General features: G+C 40.7%; 1 protein-coding gene across 2 annotated transcripts in view; it reads right to left on the bottom strand.

The window, feature by feature from the left end:
* ARID5B (AT-rich interaction domain 5B) overlaps positions 1-19,853 on the bottom strand; it is a 177,667-nt gene that overhangs the window by 79,690 nt on the left and 78,124 nt on the right. For both annotated transcript variants that reach the window (XM_037139955.2, XM_053664016.1), the window contains one exon: positions 8,852-9,082. In XM_037139955.2, coding sequence (XP_036995850.2) covers positions 8,852-9,082 — 231 coding nt within the window. The remainder of the gene's footprint in view (positions 1-8,851; positions 9,083-19,853) is intronic.

Here is a 19,853-nt window from a genome sequence, read left to right as displayed (position 1 = left end):
ACAAAGGCTGGCAGATATCACCTCCTTTGAATATCACAATGGCTCCTGACTCCTAGCTCCACGCTCCTCTCACTTTTTTGGTGGAAAAGTCTGTCCACTGGGGTCAGAAGTCTGGGCTGTGAGGGCACTGGCTCTCACTTCAGCAACAGGCTAGGTCTGTGACGGTGTTTTAGCTGTGTCACCGCAACGTCACTCATAGTAAAATGCAGTATTGTTAAGAGGGTGATGGATAATAATTGTAGTAGACCATTGCTCCATGTTTTATCTCAGCCAATTTGATTTTTAAGTATCTTGAGAGCAGAGACCAATATCCCAACAGTGCTTGGACTTCTGCTTCAAACAGAGTCAGCGCTGAATGTATGAATGAATGAATGAATGAATGAATGAATGAATGAATGGAAAAGCACCCAAGAAGCATTTGAACACACTAGTCTTTTTCTGTCCAAATCTTGTCTGTTCTTTAGTCCTCCTAAATGCAGACTGGAAAACTAAAAAGGCCATTCAGAGGAGAGATTCTTAGGGAGAGAATTTCTAGGCAATTTGCAAAGGGAGCATAAAGTTCAGATGATGGCATCGAGGCCCAGGCCGGCCAGCAACGAGCTTTCCTGAGCAGGCAGTGCAGCCGGCTCCGGTGCCAAGAGCTTGGCTCCTCTGACCTCTTTCGAAAACCCATTACCAAATCATGGCAAGCAAAATTTAATTTTAAAAAGGGAAATGATTTATGTGCTACAGGCATAAAGAAGTGACAGAAGCAGGAAAGCTTGCATACGCTACAATTTTTGAAATTGGACCTATAATTTTTTTTCTTTAAAGGAGGATGCCAAGTTGGGCAAGCCAATGAGTTCTAAGCAGAAAATTACAGGGAGGTCGATAATGAAAGTCCTGTCAGCATCGCAATCCCATGTCTTAAAAAGAGTCCCTGAGAACATGGGACAGTTTACTATCTGTCTCTTTCAACTCCTCAACAGTTCCAGGGCTTAAAGACTTCTGTATCTATATCTACTTCTCTGATGAGATGGGAAGCCCATGGGAGATTTGAGCAGGGAGGTGATACCCTGGCTGGCGTGTTGAAAAGAGACCAAAGGACTGCAAGGGCTAAGGCCGGGAGACTGGAGCAATATGTACAAGAGAGGATGGTGGCCGGCATCCATTTCTTGATCCTAATCCAGTGGTTTTCAGATTTTGAATCTTTATGATCATTCCTCTTCTAACCACTCCAACACACACCAATCTCTCTAAATCCTACCAAGCCTATTGTGCATTCATTATCTAGAGGCCTGGTGGTCAGTTATCTGCTTCCATTCAGCCTTATCTCAGGAAACCTGGAAGACCTTTCTGAGCTGAGTCCACCCCAAGAGGCAGTCTGTATAATGGTTAAGAGGGTGGGTGCTGAGCCAGACTGTCTAGCTTCGTGTCCTGGTTTTGCCACTTGATAGCTATGTAACACTGCCATGCTTAAATGTCCCTATCTGTAAAACAGGGCAGAGTGGTGATATTGATGTACGGCATGTATGTATCCATTCATTCATTCAACCGGTATTCATTACATGTCTACTCTGTGCCAAGTATTGTTCTGGTCCCTGGGCACATGGCTGTAGACAAGACAAAGTTTCTTGCTCTTGCATTATAGTATGGGTGGAGATGGAGTCACAGAGTATATACATGTAAAGAAATACATATTGGCACTAATATCCGATAGTGATGAGTTATAGGAAGATAATTCTGAATTACATGATGGGACAGAGCTGGACTTGGGTTAAGGAGAAGGTCAGAGAAGACTTCCCTGGGGAGGAGACATCTGAGCTGAGGCTGGAATGACGAGAAGGAGCCAGACCCATGATATTTGGAAAAACACATTCCATGCAGAAGGACAAACAAACAAGTATTTCTAGAATGAACGGATGTTGAATGATATTCTGTGGCAAACAATACCTCACTCTTCCCAGCAGTTTAGGTGTGAAACTATCTTGTGGGTGGCTTTTGAAGGACCACTAGGGACCCGATATGTGGTGACGGCTGTGCTGGGTGGTGCAAGAGGTAGAAGAAGACCTGGGTAACAGTGAGAACTTAAGCAGCACTTACCCTGGACTAGCTCAGTGCTTTAAGTCAGTCACTCACTGAATCTTCACAACGATCCTGGCAGGTCTGATCTGTATCTGTGAGATACGGTCTATGACTGTGCTGAATTGTACCGCTCCCTTCTCCACATACTACAGTGTAAATTCCTGAAGAGTTGGAAATTCTTCTCTCTCCCTTACAAGTGTGTGCACAAGGACCAAATGAGTACTTGGTACATAGTAGGTGTGTAACATGTATTAGTGAAATGCATGAATGGATTACGGGACCAGGGTTAGCACCGTGCTGGGCTCTAAGCTTCCCCAGAGGGACTAACCTACAGGTCACCTACTGGATTGCACTGTAATCCTTCCCGCTCCCCTGGCAGGACAGAACGAAGGGGTTTAGGGAGAACCTTCATTTATCAAGAGGATTTGGAAAGTCAAGTGAATATAGACATCCCGAACCTCATTCTCCCAATCCTGCCCTTAAACCATGACTTTGCCTGTGATTTTTCTTTTCAATGACCTGGCCCTTTCCTATAGTTTCTTTTTTTTAATTGATAAAAAATATCTGTTTCACCCTAGAGAGGAATATGTTGATCTTGCTAATGTAATAGGATATAACTTTCTTGCTTTTCTGGATGAAATGCTAGGTGAAATATTAGCCCATACAGACACAGATCCTTTCTTCTGGGGTGAACAAGAGTTTATTGTACTCGTGCGTCTAAATAGTTTTTAATAACCCATTGAGTCGACTCAGCTACAAAAGGAGTCCAGAGTTATTTTAAAGTATCCTTTCAAGTTCTAAAAATAGAATAGAAATCCATGAATCCTACCCATTCCATATATCATGAGTCTGAAAATTAATTTACAGTAGGAACACAAACGTTCTTTTCACTAGCCCCTGAGAGATGGTGCGCTGGCTTCCCACGCCTCTGCCCAAGGAATTATGCTCTCCAGCCCTCTTTGTGTCTTACTGTCCTGAGCCAAGGCTGTATGTTAACCATCACCCATACCACAGAGCACATCCAATACACCTCTACCAGCACAGCTATTTGGGTTTGGTTTATTCCTGTGTTCTATAACGAACTTAACATTCTCTCTGTCCCTTCCCTGGCAGCCCAAAAGAGAAGGTACCAAGAGTAGTCTTGGTTAAATTACTCTCTAATGATAAACAGAACCTCTAGAAAATTTTCTGGATGAAGCAGCCTTCCAAAGTTCGATGTCTGCAGGTTAAGTTTTCTGCGTATACAGCAATGTACAAGAGGCACAACTCCTTTCCCACTTGGCTTCAGTTAAAGAGAAATGTCTGCCTTGTTATCATCTGGGAGATCAGGGGGCACCACAGGCAGGCAGCGAAAGCCTGCATGTGGACAGGGGCCAGGAACAAAGCCATTTGATCATCGAAATCCACTGTGACCATGAAACCTACTTTGGCAAGGAAAAAAGTGTTTACTCACTTACAAATTCCCATGATCCTTAACAAAACAACTGCCTTTCCTTTCATTTCCAGCAAAACATGTGATGTTTAGAGGGGAAGAGGCAGAGTCCAGCTCATCCTTTATGCCTCAAAATAATTTTATAGGCCCAGCATTTTCTTTCATACATCAAGGTTTTGTCCCCACTTCTGTTCCCCCCTCTTGCTTTTTCTGCTTTTATCTGTAATGTCATTATTTCACCCATCAGGGATACAGAAGGGGAAAGTTCAGTGCAGAGTCAGAAAAGCTTCTTTAAAACATTATAAAAAACAGAAAACTTTTCTTTTCCATTAAGGCTCCAATAAGAGTCTGGAGCCGTAGGGTAATGGTTCCTTTATTATTCAATGAGCAAGACTGGTTCAGATGACTATGCCTCGTCCAAGGTCTAACACTGTGTAGGGTCAGCGGAGAATCTTCATTGACCTAGAGGAGTTTTTCTTTTAATCGAGTAAATACAGAGTTATTCTGAGCCTGGTGAGTAGACTGTTACTACTCAGTTTCAAGATGGATAAGTGAAGGGTCTATGTGACTCGGAGGAATAGCGAATTGGACAGATGAGCCCTAACTAAACCTGGCCTGTTCCTGAAAGCTTAGCACTTTTTTTACTCTACCATTCTGTCCCCGCTGCCCATTAGCAGCGTATTTGTTTCAGTACTGATGTAGCCAACTTCTGCTCCCTGAAGGTCAGACTTCATGGTGTTGTACATGTGGACCAAACACCAAGATGGTGGTCCAATTTCTCCTTGTACTTTTCAGGTTAATTATCATATCCTCTCTTTAACTCCATCCCATTTCTTAACCAAGAAATACACACACACACTGAACTCCAAAAAAATTAGAAGCACAACTTATGTCTCTTTGCAATTCAAAACTCATACTGAAATAAACTGTATCATATATTTTTTTTTAACGAGCCATATCTTAATCCATTTAGTCCCGCCCATTTCTAAGGGCTGATTTCATCTGATTTATGAATGTTAGGTCCACCTTAATCTCTCTGATGGAAGCCAGTCCCTTAAAGTTATCCATTTACCTACTGTACTGCGTGTGCCTTTGTTTGGATCTAGCTGTCAACACTTCCCACATGTGAAATCAATCTGTGTGACGGTAATGTAAACACGGTGCATTACAAACTGCTGGACATTCCATTGTTTGAACAGGAAAAATAGACAGAATGTTTGCATGTGTGTGTTTTCTCTACAGCAGAGACAATAACATAACATAAACGACAATATGTGTTTTACAAAAGAGGAATTGAATTATAAAAAGAAGTAGAACCAAGGGGGGCTGTTGGAGAACGCTTTATGTTAGGGGATTCTAACAGGGCGATGGGGGCAAGAATTATGCACAGGGTAAAGGTTTTTATGAGAAAAAAAATGTCATTCATAATGTCACTTTCCCCGCATGTTATTTTAATCTCATTTCCTAATTGCATGTGCACTACACCCAGTTTTCATGAATACTTTAATAGGGAGTCCAGTTGCTTTAGTTTTAAAAATAGTCGAATCTCTTGTGCTAAGAAAAGAGCGCATCGCCTTTAAGAGCATTGTGACTGACAAGATGGAAGAATGCGGGCAGGATGTGGAGGCTGAAGCTTTTCAATCACCTACCGTTAATATGATTCAATTTATGCTTATGTCATAGGTTTAGACACTGCTCAGTGCTGTAAGCAAGGAAAGGACTTGAATAAAACACAGCGAAGAAAGCAGATGGTATGCTATCAAAACCCTTCAAGCCTAAAATAACCTTTCCCAAGTGAAAAGGATAGTTAATTAAAATCGGGATATATTTACTGTATTCTGACTATCTCAATGTAAATAAAAATCAAAATGGCACTACTGTAATGTGGAGCTAAATGATGAAATTTCATCTCTGTTATTTTTCTTTAATAGTTTCTAATCAAACTTTTCATTAAACAGCTTCATAAAATTCCATGGAGAATTTATTTATAGGCACTCTTGGTAGGTTTCAATGCCTTACTTTTATTGTGCAATTAAACTTATTTATTCGGTGGACAACATTGAAACAATGGGGCGGGGGGAGTCCCTGGGCAGCGGGCAAGGTTGCCACACAGTGCACAGCCCGTTTTCGAAGAGGAACCCTGGGAATGCCAGTAAGGCAGAGAGCACATGGGGAGAACGTGGGGCATCCCTGCCCCCGAAGGAACGTCCACTTCCAGTTCCAAAGCCACTGCCTAGGTTCGTCCCAACCCTGGTCCACCGACTCACATTCGGGTCTCCCTGGCAGAGAGGGAGGGCATCAGGCCATTTAAAAAACTCATCTCGAGGGCAAAACCCACTGAGGGTGATGACTAAGGATAAAGAAACTTAAGAGAGGCAAACGGTTGATCCAGGGTGAAGGCAGCCATGTCTAAAATGGAGAGTCGATCCTAAAAGTTTTCTAATAGCCTCTTGCCTCGTCCTCCAAAACCAGGTCCAGTTCTGCCTTTTCAACGAGGCTTTCCCTGACCCTCCCCCCAGTCACCATCTCCAGTCACTTTACTTCTCCCACCCCTACCCCAGTGCGAAATTCCTATTGCACTTGCTTTCCGCTACACTCACCAAAGACTTAATCACTGACTTTCCTGTAACATCAGTTAACCTTTCGGTTGTGTTAATCCTGTCTTCCCCAATTCGATTTTAAATCCTCGAAACAAGAAGGGACTGTGTTTGATTTGTCCTTTGGATGCCCCCCTCCCAGTCCTACTCCATAATTCCATTTAATAGAAGAAAGCAAAAAAAAAATTAGTTAATAAAATAAACATTATTTAATCATAGGAAAGTAGACACTATCCTTTTGAGAAGGGCCTTGGAGGCATTTTATGACAATTTATGAATTTCACGTGTCAAAGGTGTAGCTGCTAAATGCTATAAACTCTTTGCCATCAGCTCCACCATTCATTCACCTGGTGATATGGCTAATAAAATTTGATTTTTACAGCCTAGGCATACTGTTACCTAAATTACATTGGACCAATTACTGAAGTCACCGAACGTGTGGTACAGAATATACACTGTGTAGAAATTCATCTGTGGGCCCCCTGGCACTCGCGGTGATCTGACAGAAGTGTTTCAGTCACCTGGCAGTGTTTAATATTAGGAACATTTGTTTAATGCTAGTCACTAATTAAATTTATGTTCTTCCACCAACTGTTAGTTGGTCGGAGAAACCCAACCCCATGTTTTAACAAACCCTTTAATTCATGTTGATTTCTAATACAACCAGTTGGAGGTTTAAATGGGTATTTTCTGGAAATTGAGAGTATGACCAAAACTGAGAGGTAGGGGAGGGTGGTTGGGGAAGGGGTTCCAATCAAGCCAAGATAAGCTTCTTTTTTTTTTTTTGGTTTACTTACTAAAATGAAATACTATAAGAAACAGAGACTATTCAAAGTACCGATATAACTAAAACATTCTAATATTCTAATTATTAAACCAGCCAGCTAGAAGCTCTTTAAAGGTACCTTTATTCCACAAGAAAGCTCTCACTTTAAGAGGCTGGAGAAGAAAAACAGCATTAAAATTAGCTACACCAGAAGAAAGTTCAGGAAAACATTTAAAAGTCAGATGCTCATGTTTGCGAGAACATTTAAGACTAATTTGGTAACCTGACCATTGTGATCGCTGTTAAACTGGAACCTCTTTCTATTACCAATTCTGGATGCGACAGCTTTAAAACTCAATGACTAATAACTCCTAAATTAGCCCTAAAGGTTGAAACATTTTCTCATTATATCACACTGGAAAACTCTAATTCTGAATACTCTTAAAGAAGGAAACGCATTCTTTGAGTTTTGTTCTGTGTCAGGAATTTAGAGACCTGTTTGGTGCCAAGCAGGACGGGGACACAGGAGTGGGAGTACAGAAGAAAACTCGAAATCCGACTATTGAAAAGGGAAGATTTGTAAATGCTGATCTGAAAAGAGAGGGTGTTTTTTAAAAATACATTGGATACATTTGTCTAGTTGGATATAAAGATTTTTTTTGAATATTAAAAATATGACACATTCTTGGGAGAAGGAAAAATGATTCGTGTAAGGACTATTACTCTTACAGACTGATAGTCATTTGATAAGCAGAGCTGTGAAAGGCATCTGAAAAAAACAGTTTGTGAAAACAATGTCATGTGCAATGAACCTGGGTCCCCTTCCTCTCTTTATTCCCTTCCTCCTTGGATCACGGTATCCCATCCCTCATCTCCGCCCCTCCGCTGCCTACACACCTATTCACGATATCCCTCCCACAGCAGCTACGGGACTGCTGGAGTCAGGAATCCTCAATCTGCCTGGAGAGGCCACAGTGGATTTCCAAAGCCATGCTGAGGCCTGTAACGGTTAAGCAGAATAATCTGAATCTAAATAATCTGCAAAACTATGGATCCTTGAGAAAATATTGGTCAATAGAGTCAAGGAATGTAGCAGCCCAAGAGACCACATGCTCTCTGTGGGCCAGAATCTCAACCTCTCCTTAACTCAGGTACCTGAGGAATTCAGCATGAGCCAGACATCAGACTGGTCATTGATGGTGGTGATTCCCAGAGAAGGGAGAAGGTGAGGGCGGGGTTGTTCATGTCTCTGCAAGTATAGGAATTTCCCAGGAACATGAGTAGTTTGGTAAAGTGCCCCCAAGGTATTCTGATGTCTCTGCCTGCTGAGAACCACTGATAGGATCCAATCCCTTCAACAGAGTACAAATGTGCGAGATGCGATCTTGGCTTGCCTCCAGCCACGCACTGCGTCACGCAAGGTCTTCCACACTCATGATATATCGTTTTCTCCTTCCCTTCTGTCTTTAGAGACAAATGACTGATCAGCTAGGCAGAGGTGCAGATAAAAATACGTGCACATATATCTATCTTTGGTGGGCACGGTGTATAAAGATATATGTATATATAAAGATCTACCTATCTATTCACCATATAGTACTGAAATGGTTGCAACTGGTGCATTTTCGCAATTCCTTATAACACTGAAAAGTAAGTGATCAGGTAAATAACAAATCAGAATCTGAATAGTCAGAGCCTTTTGAGAAAGAACATGAAAGGTTCCCATCCTAAAGTCCAACTTCAACGTTGACCAAGCAACTTCAGACTCTACATTGAACAAGTTCTAAATAATAATCGTTTGCCCTGGTAAACAGAAGCTGCTAGGGAGGCATTGATGCCTTATGCCGCCACAATTTGGGGGACAGGCGGGGTGGGGTGGCACATTAGGCTTGTGAAAATAAGCCCCTTTCCCGATCACAGCTCTTCACAAGAACTGAAAACAAGTAGACATGCACGCACAAGTTTCACGTAGGAATAAAAAAAAAGACTCACCAAACTCATCGCATATACTCTCATTTTCTATGAGTGTCGGGTGGTCAAAGGTGTCCCGACAGTACAGGATCTGAGGGTTCTTGCTGACCACTGCAATGCCGCCCAGGGCTAACGCAAACTGGTCCGTTAGAATGGAAGACGGCTTATCCTGGATGCGTTTCAGCATGGAGCGGTATCGGCAGTACTGTGGGTAGCTGAGGACTATCACGTTCATTTCTTCCTCGTCCTCTCCTAGACAAACAAGAAAACACTTCCATTACCCTCTTCCCTCCAACGAAGAACTGTCATGGCCGTGGCATAACTTCAATAATCCCTTCTGGTCTTGGACTGAAAACATAGTCTTCAATACAAGACTCTTTATAAGCAGTTTATGTTCCTTACAGGCTGGCAATGCACTCACCCTCCAGCCCCACCTCACCAGTCCAGCTCCACAGAAAATCCTCAGGCTGCCTGTATGGAAATGAAAAAGTGGAGAGGGATACCCTATGGACAGATTAAGCAATTTGGGGGTCACTAGCAAGGAGTATAACCAAACAAAATTATTTTCAAAGAATAGGATGTATATTGTAAGCCTTAAAGTCATCATTGTAGAAGAAATCAGAATTTCTCTGAGCGTCTTTATGCTTATTTCTGTACTCTGGTATGGCTCCTTTTGTCTTTGGGGGCAGGGAGGTTATACTATTTTACACTGCTTGAAGGCAAAGGTAATCTAGCTCCCAAGAGCTGCCCTTGAGCCTAAAGAGCATCATTGTCCACTCTGGTGGCTGTTAGTGCCATTCAACAAATATGTCTGGTTCTCTTTATGGTCCTGTGGAAAGACTGTGCTTCCAGGTCCACTGGAGACAAGTGGTCATGCGACTTATTTTGGCCTATGAAATAAGACAGAAGTGAGTGGCTCCTTTAAGAGCTAGTGTTTGACCACACTCACTCCTTCCCCTTGCTCTGGATGTCTGTACTGTTTCAGGTAGTGACAACTCTGCCGGTCTGGGTCTTAGAGTGAGAATAACATGGAACCGAGTCCCCGACTGATCCTAAATGGACACATAAGCAGAAAAGAAACCTTTCTTGGGTGTTTTTGCAGTGTGATCTATTCCCAACTTGATTGATACATCTACCTTCTCTGTCCTCCCCTCCACACCCACTATCTTCTGATGTTTCTCAGATTCGTCTGGTAACTGGGCACATCCCAGACAACCATGCTGAGAGGACTCCCCAAAGCAACCATGTGAAAGAGCTTCATCAGAACCAACTTAACTCAGGAGAACAGTTCAGCAACTTCAAGGAAGCTTCCTCTCACAAGGATCTTAATGCTTATTTACACCTCATTATATCCAGTGCTTATTTATAAAAACCATATTCTGCATGGATGAATCCTTCCTTCATCTTAAGCTTGAGATACAGCAAACATCCCCCTTTGGTCGCCTGCCACTGGCACAACATCAAGCTGAATTTAGGCTCCATGACCCAGTTGGCCATCAGTCTCTATAACCATATCATCAGGGCATTTGTGAGTAATTCCCAGATATGTCACTTGCTTATCCAGAGGGGAAAATGCTCACTATTTCGAGCCCTTATCATGCTGCAGGGAATTGCAAGAGACAGTTGTTAAGGATATCAACATTATCGTGGCCATCTGGTAACCAGTGGGAGCTGACTGAGTGAGGACAGAACATAATGGAGCATCACCAGTACCAACGGAAGGTGTGCGTGCGACCTTTTCAGATAGGAGGCCAATGCCCAGATGTATCTCTAATTATGTTCTCTTAGTTCATTGGGCTGGAGGCTTCTTTGAGAATGGAGATGTTCAGCTGCTTTCAAGATGACATCTTTTCACAGTTTACCTTTTTTTTTTTTTGACTCCTGCCTGGTTTGTGGGTAGCTACTTTGTCAGCTGGCACCCTTAATTAAAAGGAAATATATTTACATTGAAGGCAAGTCTCCAAATGAAAAGAAATTTTCAGATGCTGATATATGTCCCAAGACATACCAATTTGAGATTTTTACAGCAGACCAAAAAACGAGTTCACACTTTGGGTTCAAATGTGTGCTTGCTATACAGTTAAATCACACACACAAAAAGTTTTAGTGGAAACATTCGGCAAACATCATCAGAATTCTGGAGTATCTAAGAACTCTCTGTAGAAGCAGACCTCAGTGTGTCGATTTATATTATTACACTCTGTCTGTCGAAGGTGATCAAGTTTGCCCAAGACTGTTCAAGGGGAGAGCAGTGTACCCATGGACCCCCAGGACTTATCTGACCATGCTCGAGTGCCCAATACCATCTCCTGTACATAGGAAATACTGTGCAAATACCTGCTGATTTCCAAATTCTGTCTTGGTTGTGCTGTTGACTTTCCACAATGGGGCAAAAGCCCATTAGTTTCCCCAGGGGTTCTTGAAATGAAGTAGAGAAAGTTGAGCTTTTCAGGTTGAATGAGGGAGAAAGAATAGATGCCTCAGAGTTAGTTTTATAGCAGATGGCACTTGGACTCTTGGAACCCTTTCACTTCCTTCCTATCCCTTCATTCTCCTTCTGCTTGCCTAGGACCATTTTTCATGATGACGCCAACTCTAACATCTTCCTAATTCTCTGCTCTGGATGGAATTAGTTTCCGATGATCTTCTGTGCTTAGAAATGACTTCTTCCTTTCCTTCCCACCCTCCCTCCCTCCCTTCTTTCCTTCCTTCTTTCTTTCTGTTTTTCCTCTCCACCTGATTCTAGTTTGAAACCTTTAATCTTCTTTCTTTACTCAGCTCCTAAAAACACGAGCCATGACATGAATCCTTCTATTTCCTTTGGAAGAAAACCAGCAAGTTCCCTCTGGCCCCAAGTCATGAAAATGCATCCTACGATGTCCATTCATTCTGGAGACAATGTCTCTGAGTGCCCCTGGGACTACACGCATTGGATTCACACAGGGTACCTGTAAAAAGGCAGGTTCCAGGGCCCATGAAAAACCACTGACTCAGAATCTTTACAGTTGGGGTCCAGGAAATCCTGATCCTGGGTTTAGTTTTTGCACAGACTCACAGTAATTTATTTAGTTTGCATTTTGATCTTACAGGAGTTCTGTTTTCAGATAACAGGCTCCTGCCCATATACCGCATTGTACAAGGCCTGGAACAGAACACAGGAGCAAACTCCCTTCTTTCTGCCACTTCCCCAGAACTGTTGCAGGTACAAAAAATCAGCAAATGAAAAAAAAAAACCTCAACTAAAAATATGAAGGACTGAAGGACTGTTTTCCTGTTTAGAAAGCAGAACAAATGCTGTTGTGATTTCTGGTACTACCAATCAATCGCTAAAATTTACAAAGGTGTTTTATATAATGTATCTCTTTCACTCCTCACGTAACCCTATTAGTAGCACTACTACCAGCTAATATCCCCCAATTTAGGGGTGGAAAAGCTGAGGTTCAGACACACACATGACTAGTCCAGTATCTCCAAGAATGAGAAAGTGATGGATGTAACACTATAATTGTTCTTTTCCTTAAAAAAGGTTTTATTTATTTATTTTTTAGAGAGACAGAAAGGGAGGGAGACAGAGAGGGAGAGAAATATTGATGTGTGAGAGATACACTGACTGGTTGTCTCTCTCATGCCCCCAGCTGGGGACCTGGCCCACAACCCAGGCATGTGCCCTGACTGGGAATTGAACTGGTGACTTTCCCATTTCTTAGGTCAGTGCTCAATCTATTGAGCCACACCAGCCAGGGCTATAACCCATTCTTTTAACTCTAAGTATGATAAGCACGAATAATAATAATAATAATAATAATATTATTATTATTATTATTATTAGAGGTTTAACTTATCTACAATATTAGGGATGATGATGGGGGCCTTTGATCAAGTAAAATATGAGACTTCTGTTTCATTGACAGCTGTAGAATTCAGCTAGGTATAAGCCAGAATTCTTTTATTCTGTTTAAGTCAGCTTGTTATTATTTAGGAGCAGTGCATTTCCCATTGTAACTATTTAACATTATTGACACACCTCTTATGTATACCAACTACCCACGTAAGAAATAAAGCCCACTCCCAGTCGTGTGAGCCTAGAACCCCTGCTCCTCATTCACTTCTTTTCACACAAGAGGCCAGAGGCCCAGTTGGGATCTGGTCTAAAATGACAATGCACAGTGATGCCGGGACACAAATTATTAGAACTCGGTTGCTTATGAGCAGAACCACCCATTTGGACCAGAGTTTTGGCATTGTTTGGACAGAGGTGGATTTCCAACCTTACAATGACACATGCCCAGGTGAGTTGCCTTTAGTATTTACAAAAACCAGAGAAAGCCCATGAGACCCTCAGGACTCCTGTGAAGGTGAACAAATCATGCTTGGTGAGAGTGAAGTTCCAGGGGAAAGGTGAGGCCTGGGAGGACCAAAAACAGTTTGGCTAGGTCAAGGTTTTCTCTGAGGGAAGACACCCTGAGTCTCTTCTTGGAGGCTAAGTAAACATATCTGTGTAACTGGAGAAACACTTACTTTTCACTGAAGACAGAGTGTGGTTAACTTAATATGAAAGATATATATATATATATATAATTATGAATTTGGAAGAGCTTTCTAGTTCTAAAAATTCTATGATCCTATAACTCCCTCATAAGCCTCTGCATTAAATTAACTTTCTTCTGATACAGCTACAAAAATATTAAATTGTTTAACAGCTGTCATATTTTGCCCTCGTATATAAAGAAACAAAGCCAAACAACCCTTTCGAGAATTCTTATTTAAATTCCTCTGCTACTTTTTTTTTCCTTACTCATTTCAGATACACGTAAATAAACACTCCGATGCAAAGTTATCCAGGAAACAGAGTTGCCTATAGTGCCATGCAGGACATTTTTCCCTTTCTAATTCATAATGAGTCTAGGAGATAAATCTAAGAATGACTAAAGAGTGGATAAATTGTACGTTTGTTTAGCCAAAGACAAACAAAGTGCTCTTGGAACAAAGATTTTCTTTCAACCACACCCACATAGGGAAAGAAATCAAAGTATTACCCTAAGCAATCTCCCTCTAACACACTCTAGTCGGTTGTAGTTGGTTGCGTTAGGTATACATTACTTGATTTCTGTCAACAGAAAATGATCAGCAATAAATTACTGGTACCAAAGACTGAAATTTAAAACCATAATTATGATACTCTATTAAAATGTCATCTCATTCTTTAACTGCCCCTTCCACCAGAAAAAAAAGTGAATATGCCTATTTAAAAATAAAATATTCAAAGGGAATAAGAGAACCAAAATTACTAAACCTCATTTCAACTCCAATGAAAAGAACTTTGCCTATTAAAAGTTAATACCCAAAGTACACCGCTTGTAACACTCAACCAAAATTACTCTAATACCGTGCTTATATTATAATTACACGTTTTGTTAACCTCTCTCAATGTCAATTTTTCACTTATTTATATATTTTCAAAGTGCAAAACAGAATTCCGCAGAGAAACTGTAATTATAACGTGAGGCTCCACCCGAGCTTTTCAAACAGTAACTGTACACCATTGCTTTAACCCTCAGAGTTGGGCTGGGGGTGGGGAGGGGGTGGGGGGGAGGGTAAGAGCGGGCATTCATTCTGAATAGTGTGTTGCTCAAGTTGTCTTTGTACAAAGGGGGATGCATGAAATAGCAAACACAATGAATTAATGGAGCATTGACTTTCAAATATCCATAATGCTATTTAAAAAAAATAGATAATGGTGGCCAAATGCACAGAGGCTGAAAACATAAATTCTGGAGGAGAGATTTGCTTTTATCTCTTACACAACAATTTAGAAATGTAACTTTCTTTTTCATTCGGGGTGGGGGGAGGAGGCCAAGCTTGTTTCAGAAACATCACACTATTATGCTTACTGAAAACCACTATAATCTACTTCTAACATCAATAAGCTTTAAAAAAATCTTTCAAAAAACCCTTCACACCAGGATTTTATAGAGCCTGGTGGAAAAAGTATGCATGTTCCTTCCTGTACCTAATTACCTCAACTGAAAAATCTGCCAAGTATTTTGCCCTTTAGTTCTCTTAATCGTATTAGGGCAAGTGCATTCGGATGCCAATAGAAACAAACATTTAAAGATTTTCACTTAAAAGATTCCAAATATGTATAAGGCTACTCTTGAGACACAATGTCCCTGGTCCTTCACAGACAACATACAGTGTTCTTTCTCTTTTCTACGCAAATCTGAATTTGTTCATGTTCTAAAACTTGATGTACTTGATGTCTGGTTTTGAGACAATTTAAGTAAAATAATATCAATATGAGAGGCTCTCACAATGATTTATGCTTCTTTCTCTTACTTTATTACATTAGACATTCCTTTCTCAAAGCTTTATACTTTTCACTGTGCTCCTAGCAACCAACGGCAAAGCATCAACTTTATATACCTGGCACGATTCCAGTTCTTACTGCTATTGACAATAATAATGAAGTTTCCATTTAATTGCTGCTCTGTTGTGACACTGAATATTTGTCATAATTAGGCATTTCCTATTTTCCATCTATTCATTTTTTATTATTACTGAAAATAATTTTTTTTATCCCAGAAAACTGAAGTATGAAAATTCTACAGATAAGAGTAGCTACAGCTGTTACTATCATTACCAACATTGTAACATGCAGTACAAAAAAAAAAGAAAACAGAAAAGAAAAAAGAATATAATTTCTCGGAAGGTAATTTTCCCTTCAGTCTAAGTGCTCTTATTCATCTTACAGTTACTCAATGATTTCCTGTTCTAATTACAGGACATTATACAGAAAGACATTTGTACAAAGAAAAATGCAGCAGTGCGCATGACTAAATAGCTTGAATTGGTTGAAAGTGTTTAAAATTCCAGAGTTGTGTATCAACTTTATCAATTCCTGATTACAGCTCTGTGTAAATGTGTAACGTGCCCTGCCATACTTCTAAATCTGAAGGCAGTAAACTTAGGCCCCAAAGTTAGTACACATCAAAGGGGAAAATACATTTGCAGTTAAACTGATGTTGAGCAGTTGGGGCGGGGGAAGATCAGTTTTTTTCTTTTTTCCCCTCATCAAAGCTTAAATTGGAGGCATGCCAAGGCAAGGAGTGGAAAATATTAATAATAAAAATAAATTAAATGCCTGATTGAAAGGGAGCGAGAACAAGATTCCATCCAGAATAGAAATGAAAATGCCACAGACTATTTCATAAAAACATACTGTGACGTAAATTACACATCAGTGTTGCACTGTTGTGGTTATTTTGAGAAATGGTTTGTACTGTAAGTCAGCTGGTGCTGCCCCACCCTTAATGATTTTGTAATTCTCTACACAGTAAGCAAGTAGGGCAGCCCCGAAATGGCTAAGAAAGAAAACAGACCCAGCCATACAGATCTGGCAATAAAAAGATAATGTACTTTTAACATAACAGAACAAGAAGATTGGCTCTATTAACTAAAAAAAAAAACCTACTTTAAATGGTCCCCAGCTTGCCATTTGTTTTGATAAATGGAAAGACAGATCTTCCCAGGACAGGCAACAAAAACATCACTGGAGAACTTATAAAAAAGAAAATGTGGGAAAATATGTCAGTGCGTGGTTGCAAACAGAACAAAGAATATTTCAAATGCAAGACCCAGGGTTTTCACCAGCTGCTTCCAAAAGCAAGCCACTTCCAATAGAGGGACACACGAATATAAAAATAAGTATTAATATGGTAATATTAGCTTTGCCCTTACTCTTAATTCCTCACTCCGAAGAGAAAACAACACAGCTAAGCTAAAACCAAACGCCGCCCTCGGTCTGTAACAAACAATCCCGCTGAGAGGCAAGCCAGCTCCACTCCAGGGTTCTCCCAAATGGTCACTGAATGCTAAGGCACAATCAGAAGCCACTCTAGATTTCATCTTGAGAATTTCGCATCTTATTTTCATATGGCACTTCTCAGTCAAATTTAAATGTAACACAAGACAGGGATTATGCAATAGGTATATCTACTGGGTACGCACCATGGCCAGGCTGACAAGTAGGTGAACAGGTGGCCACATTTGGGCATGGAGGCACCACTATAAGGGGCCTATCTTCACATGTCTCCCCTTCTCAAGGTTAATTAACTGTTAAGCTATAATCAGCCATTCATTTTAGTATAAAATGAGTTTCAGTATCTGAAGAAGAAAATATAAAGAGCCCATGAGACCACCAAGGAGCCAGGGTTTAGACAAAAATTCCTTCTACTCGAACACTGCACCCAAAATGTCCTCAGACATTAATTTATACATCTATTTATTTATTAGTGACCCAGACGAGGCTAGTATATTGGGTTTGAACTTAATTAAGCTCAACCCTTTCTTGGTTTACAAGGAACTAATCTAATCAGCCCCATGGTTATCATAAACCAAAGTTGCTCTAAGGGGAGTGAACTTGACTGCTATAGCACAACTGGCCATAATCAAAGTAACTTCGGCCATCTTTCCCCTTAGAATGTCTACAGGGCTTTTCGTTTTTCAGTCTGTACCTTGTCCCTGCCAGTGCTGCAATCCCACTACTGCGGCAACTGCCTAAACCCTTTATGTTTGTTTGACAGTAACCAGAGGGGAGGCGAGAGGGGATGATGGGGTGGGGAGGGCCATCAAGGAACATGTATAAAGGACACATGGTCAAAGCCAAAATGGGGCAGCGTCGAGGGTGGGAGGTGGGGATAGCTGGGGTGGGGAAATGGTGAGGGGGAAATAGAGACAGCTGTACTTGAACAACAATAAAAATAAATTTAAAAAAACAAACAAAAAACCTTTATGTTTGCAAGATCCTCCTGAACCTCCAAACGTATCAATAAACCTATTCAAGGTGTGACACCAAATGAATCAATAGCTAAATGATTAACTTCCACACATCAGTGCCTTAGAACGCAAGATCCAAACGTGTGCCTCAGCACAGTGACTAATCACTGCTTTCATGTACATCATTTCACAAGCAGTCAACACTGATCAGGCTAAATAAATCTTATGATTTCCAGCATGGTTTATGCTGGGGGAAAAAGCACATGAAGAACCAGACACCGAACAATGTAGGATTAACTAATGTTGATGGCCTCACGCATGGTGTTTTGGAGGTATTTTACACATGTGCACACGCATGTGTGTGTGTGTGTGTGGTAAACAGTGTGTTTCCTTTCATTGAAACTGCGTGGCCATTAAAAATAATAAAATTACGTAACATTCCAGGTCATGTGAAGATGCTTCTGTTATAGTAAGTGAAAAAAAAGGGAAAGTATGAAATAAGATATTCAACCCATGTCTTTTGTTGAATAGCATTACTGAGGCATAATTCTTTACCAGATGATTCATCCATTTAAAGTGTATGAGCTTTTAGTATATTCAGAGTAGTGCATCCATCACTACGATTAAATTTAGAACATTTCGTCATCCCCAAAGAAACCCTGAACTCTCCTGCTCCCACACCTTCTGCCCCTCACCAGGTCCAGACAGCCACTAGTCTAATTTCTGTCTCTATGGATTTGCCTATTCTGAACACTCAATACAAAAGGAATGACACAATACGTGGTCCTTTGTTACCGGCTTCTTTCTCTTAGCGTGTTTTCAAGGTTCATACGTATTGTAGAGTATATCACTATTTTATTTCTTTTATTGCTGAATAATATTCCATTGTATGGATATACCACATTTTATTTCTCCATGCCATGCCATCAGGTCATGAGAGGTAACACTGCTATCAGGATAAAAACATTTGGACAAAAACTTGTGTGTGGACATATGTTTTCATTTCTCTCGTGTCTGTACCTAGGACAGGAACTGCTGGATCACACATTAATTCTACGTTTACACTTTGGAGGGACTGCCAGCTGCTTTCCACAGGGGCTGTGCCATTCCACATTCTTCCCTGCATTGTCTGAGGTTTCTGGTATCTCCACATCCTCCCCAACTCTGGCTATGATACGTCTTTTTGAAAGCCACCCTGGAGGATGTGAAGTGTATCTCATGTTGTCTTGCTTAATACTTAAAAACTATAACAGTGAGTGCCTCTCAGGTTTGAAATTATCTGTGACTCTTATTTTCTTCTGTTTGCCTGCATGTTAACTGTGCAATTTTTTTAAAAACATGGGAACTTCTATTCAACTTGTATGGAATTTCAAGGGGCCTCAAATATTTAAGAGTCTAAAAAAAAAAACAAAGCTGGAAGACTCACATCTCCTATTTCAAAACTCACTACAAAGCTACATAAGGATGTAATGGGATGGAGTGGAATAGAGAGTTGAGAAGTAAGCTCTCAAATATGTGATCAATTGATTTTTGACAACAGTGCCAAGAGCCTTCAGTGGGGAAGGGAGAGTCTTTTCAACAAATGGTGTGAGGAAAACTAGACATTCAAAGGTTTAAAAAAATGCAGTTGGACCCTTACCTCACACCGTATATAATATTAACTCAAAATGAATCAAAGACTAAATCTAAGAGCTAAAGTTACAAAACACAGGGGAAAATCTTCATGAAGTTGACTTCACAAGGTTTTCTTAAGCATAACACCAAAAGTGCCGGCAACAAGAACAGAAAACAGATCAACTGAGCGTGATAAAAATCAAAAACTTTTGTGCATCGATGGACACTATCAGGAAAGTGAAAAGACAACCCATAGAATAGGAAAAACATACTTGCAAATCACGTATCTGATAAAGGATTACTATCCAGAGTATACAAAGAGCTCTTACAACAACGAACGGACAGTCTAATATTAAAATGGAGAGGGACTTTAAATGATATTTCTTCAAAGAACGTATACAGATGACACATGAAACAATGCTCAACATCCTTAGCGACTAGATCAAACAATAACTAGATACTATTTCATACCCACTAGGATGGCTATTATTTAAAACACAAAACCCCTAAGTGCGGTGAGGATGTGGAGGAAATAGAACCCTGTGCGTTGCAGGTGAGAGTAGAAAATGGAGCAGCTGTGGTGGAAAACGGTCTGTTAGTTCCTTAGGAAGTTACACACGGGCTCACCATAAGA

Source organism: Artibeus jamaicensis, unplaced genomic scaffold, assembly GCF_021234435.1.
Source record: "Artibeus jamaicensis isolate MK-2021 breed Jamaican fruit bat unplaced genomic scaffold, CSHL_Jam_final contig_332, whole genome shotgun sequence".
NCBI lineage: Eukaryota > Metazoa > Chordata > Mammalia > Chiroptera > Phyllostomidae > Artibeus > Artibeus jamaicensis.
This window is presented reverse-complemented; position numbering and strand designations above follow the sequence as displayed.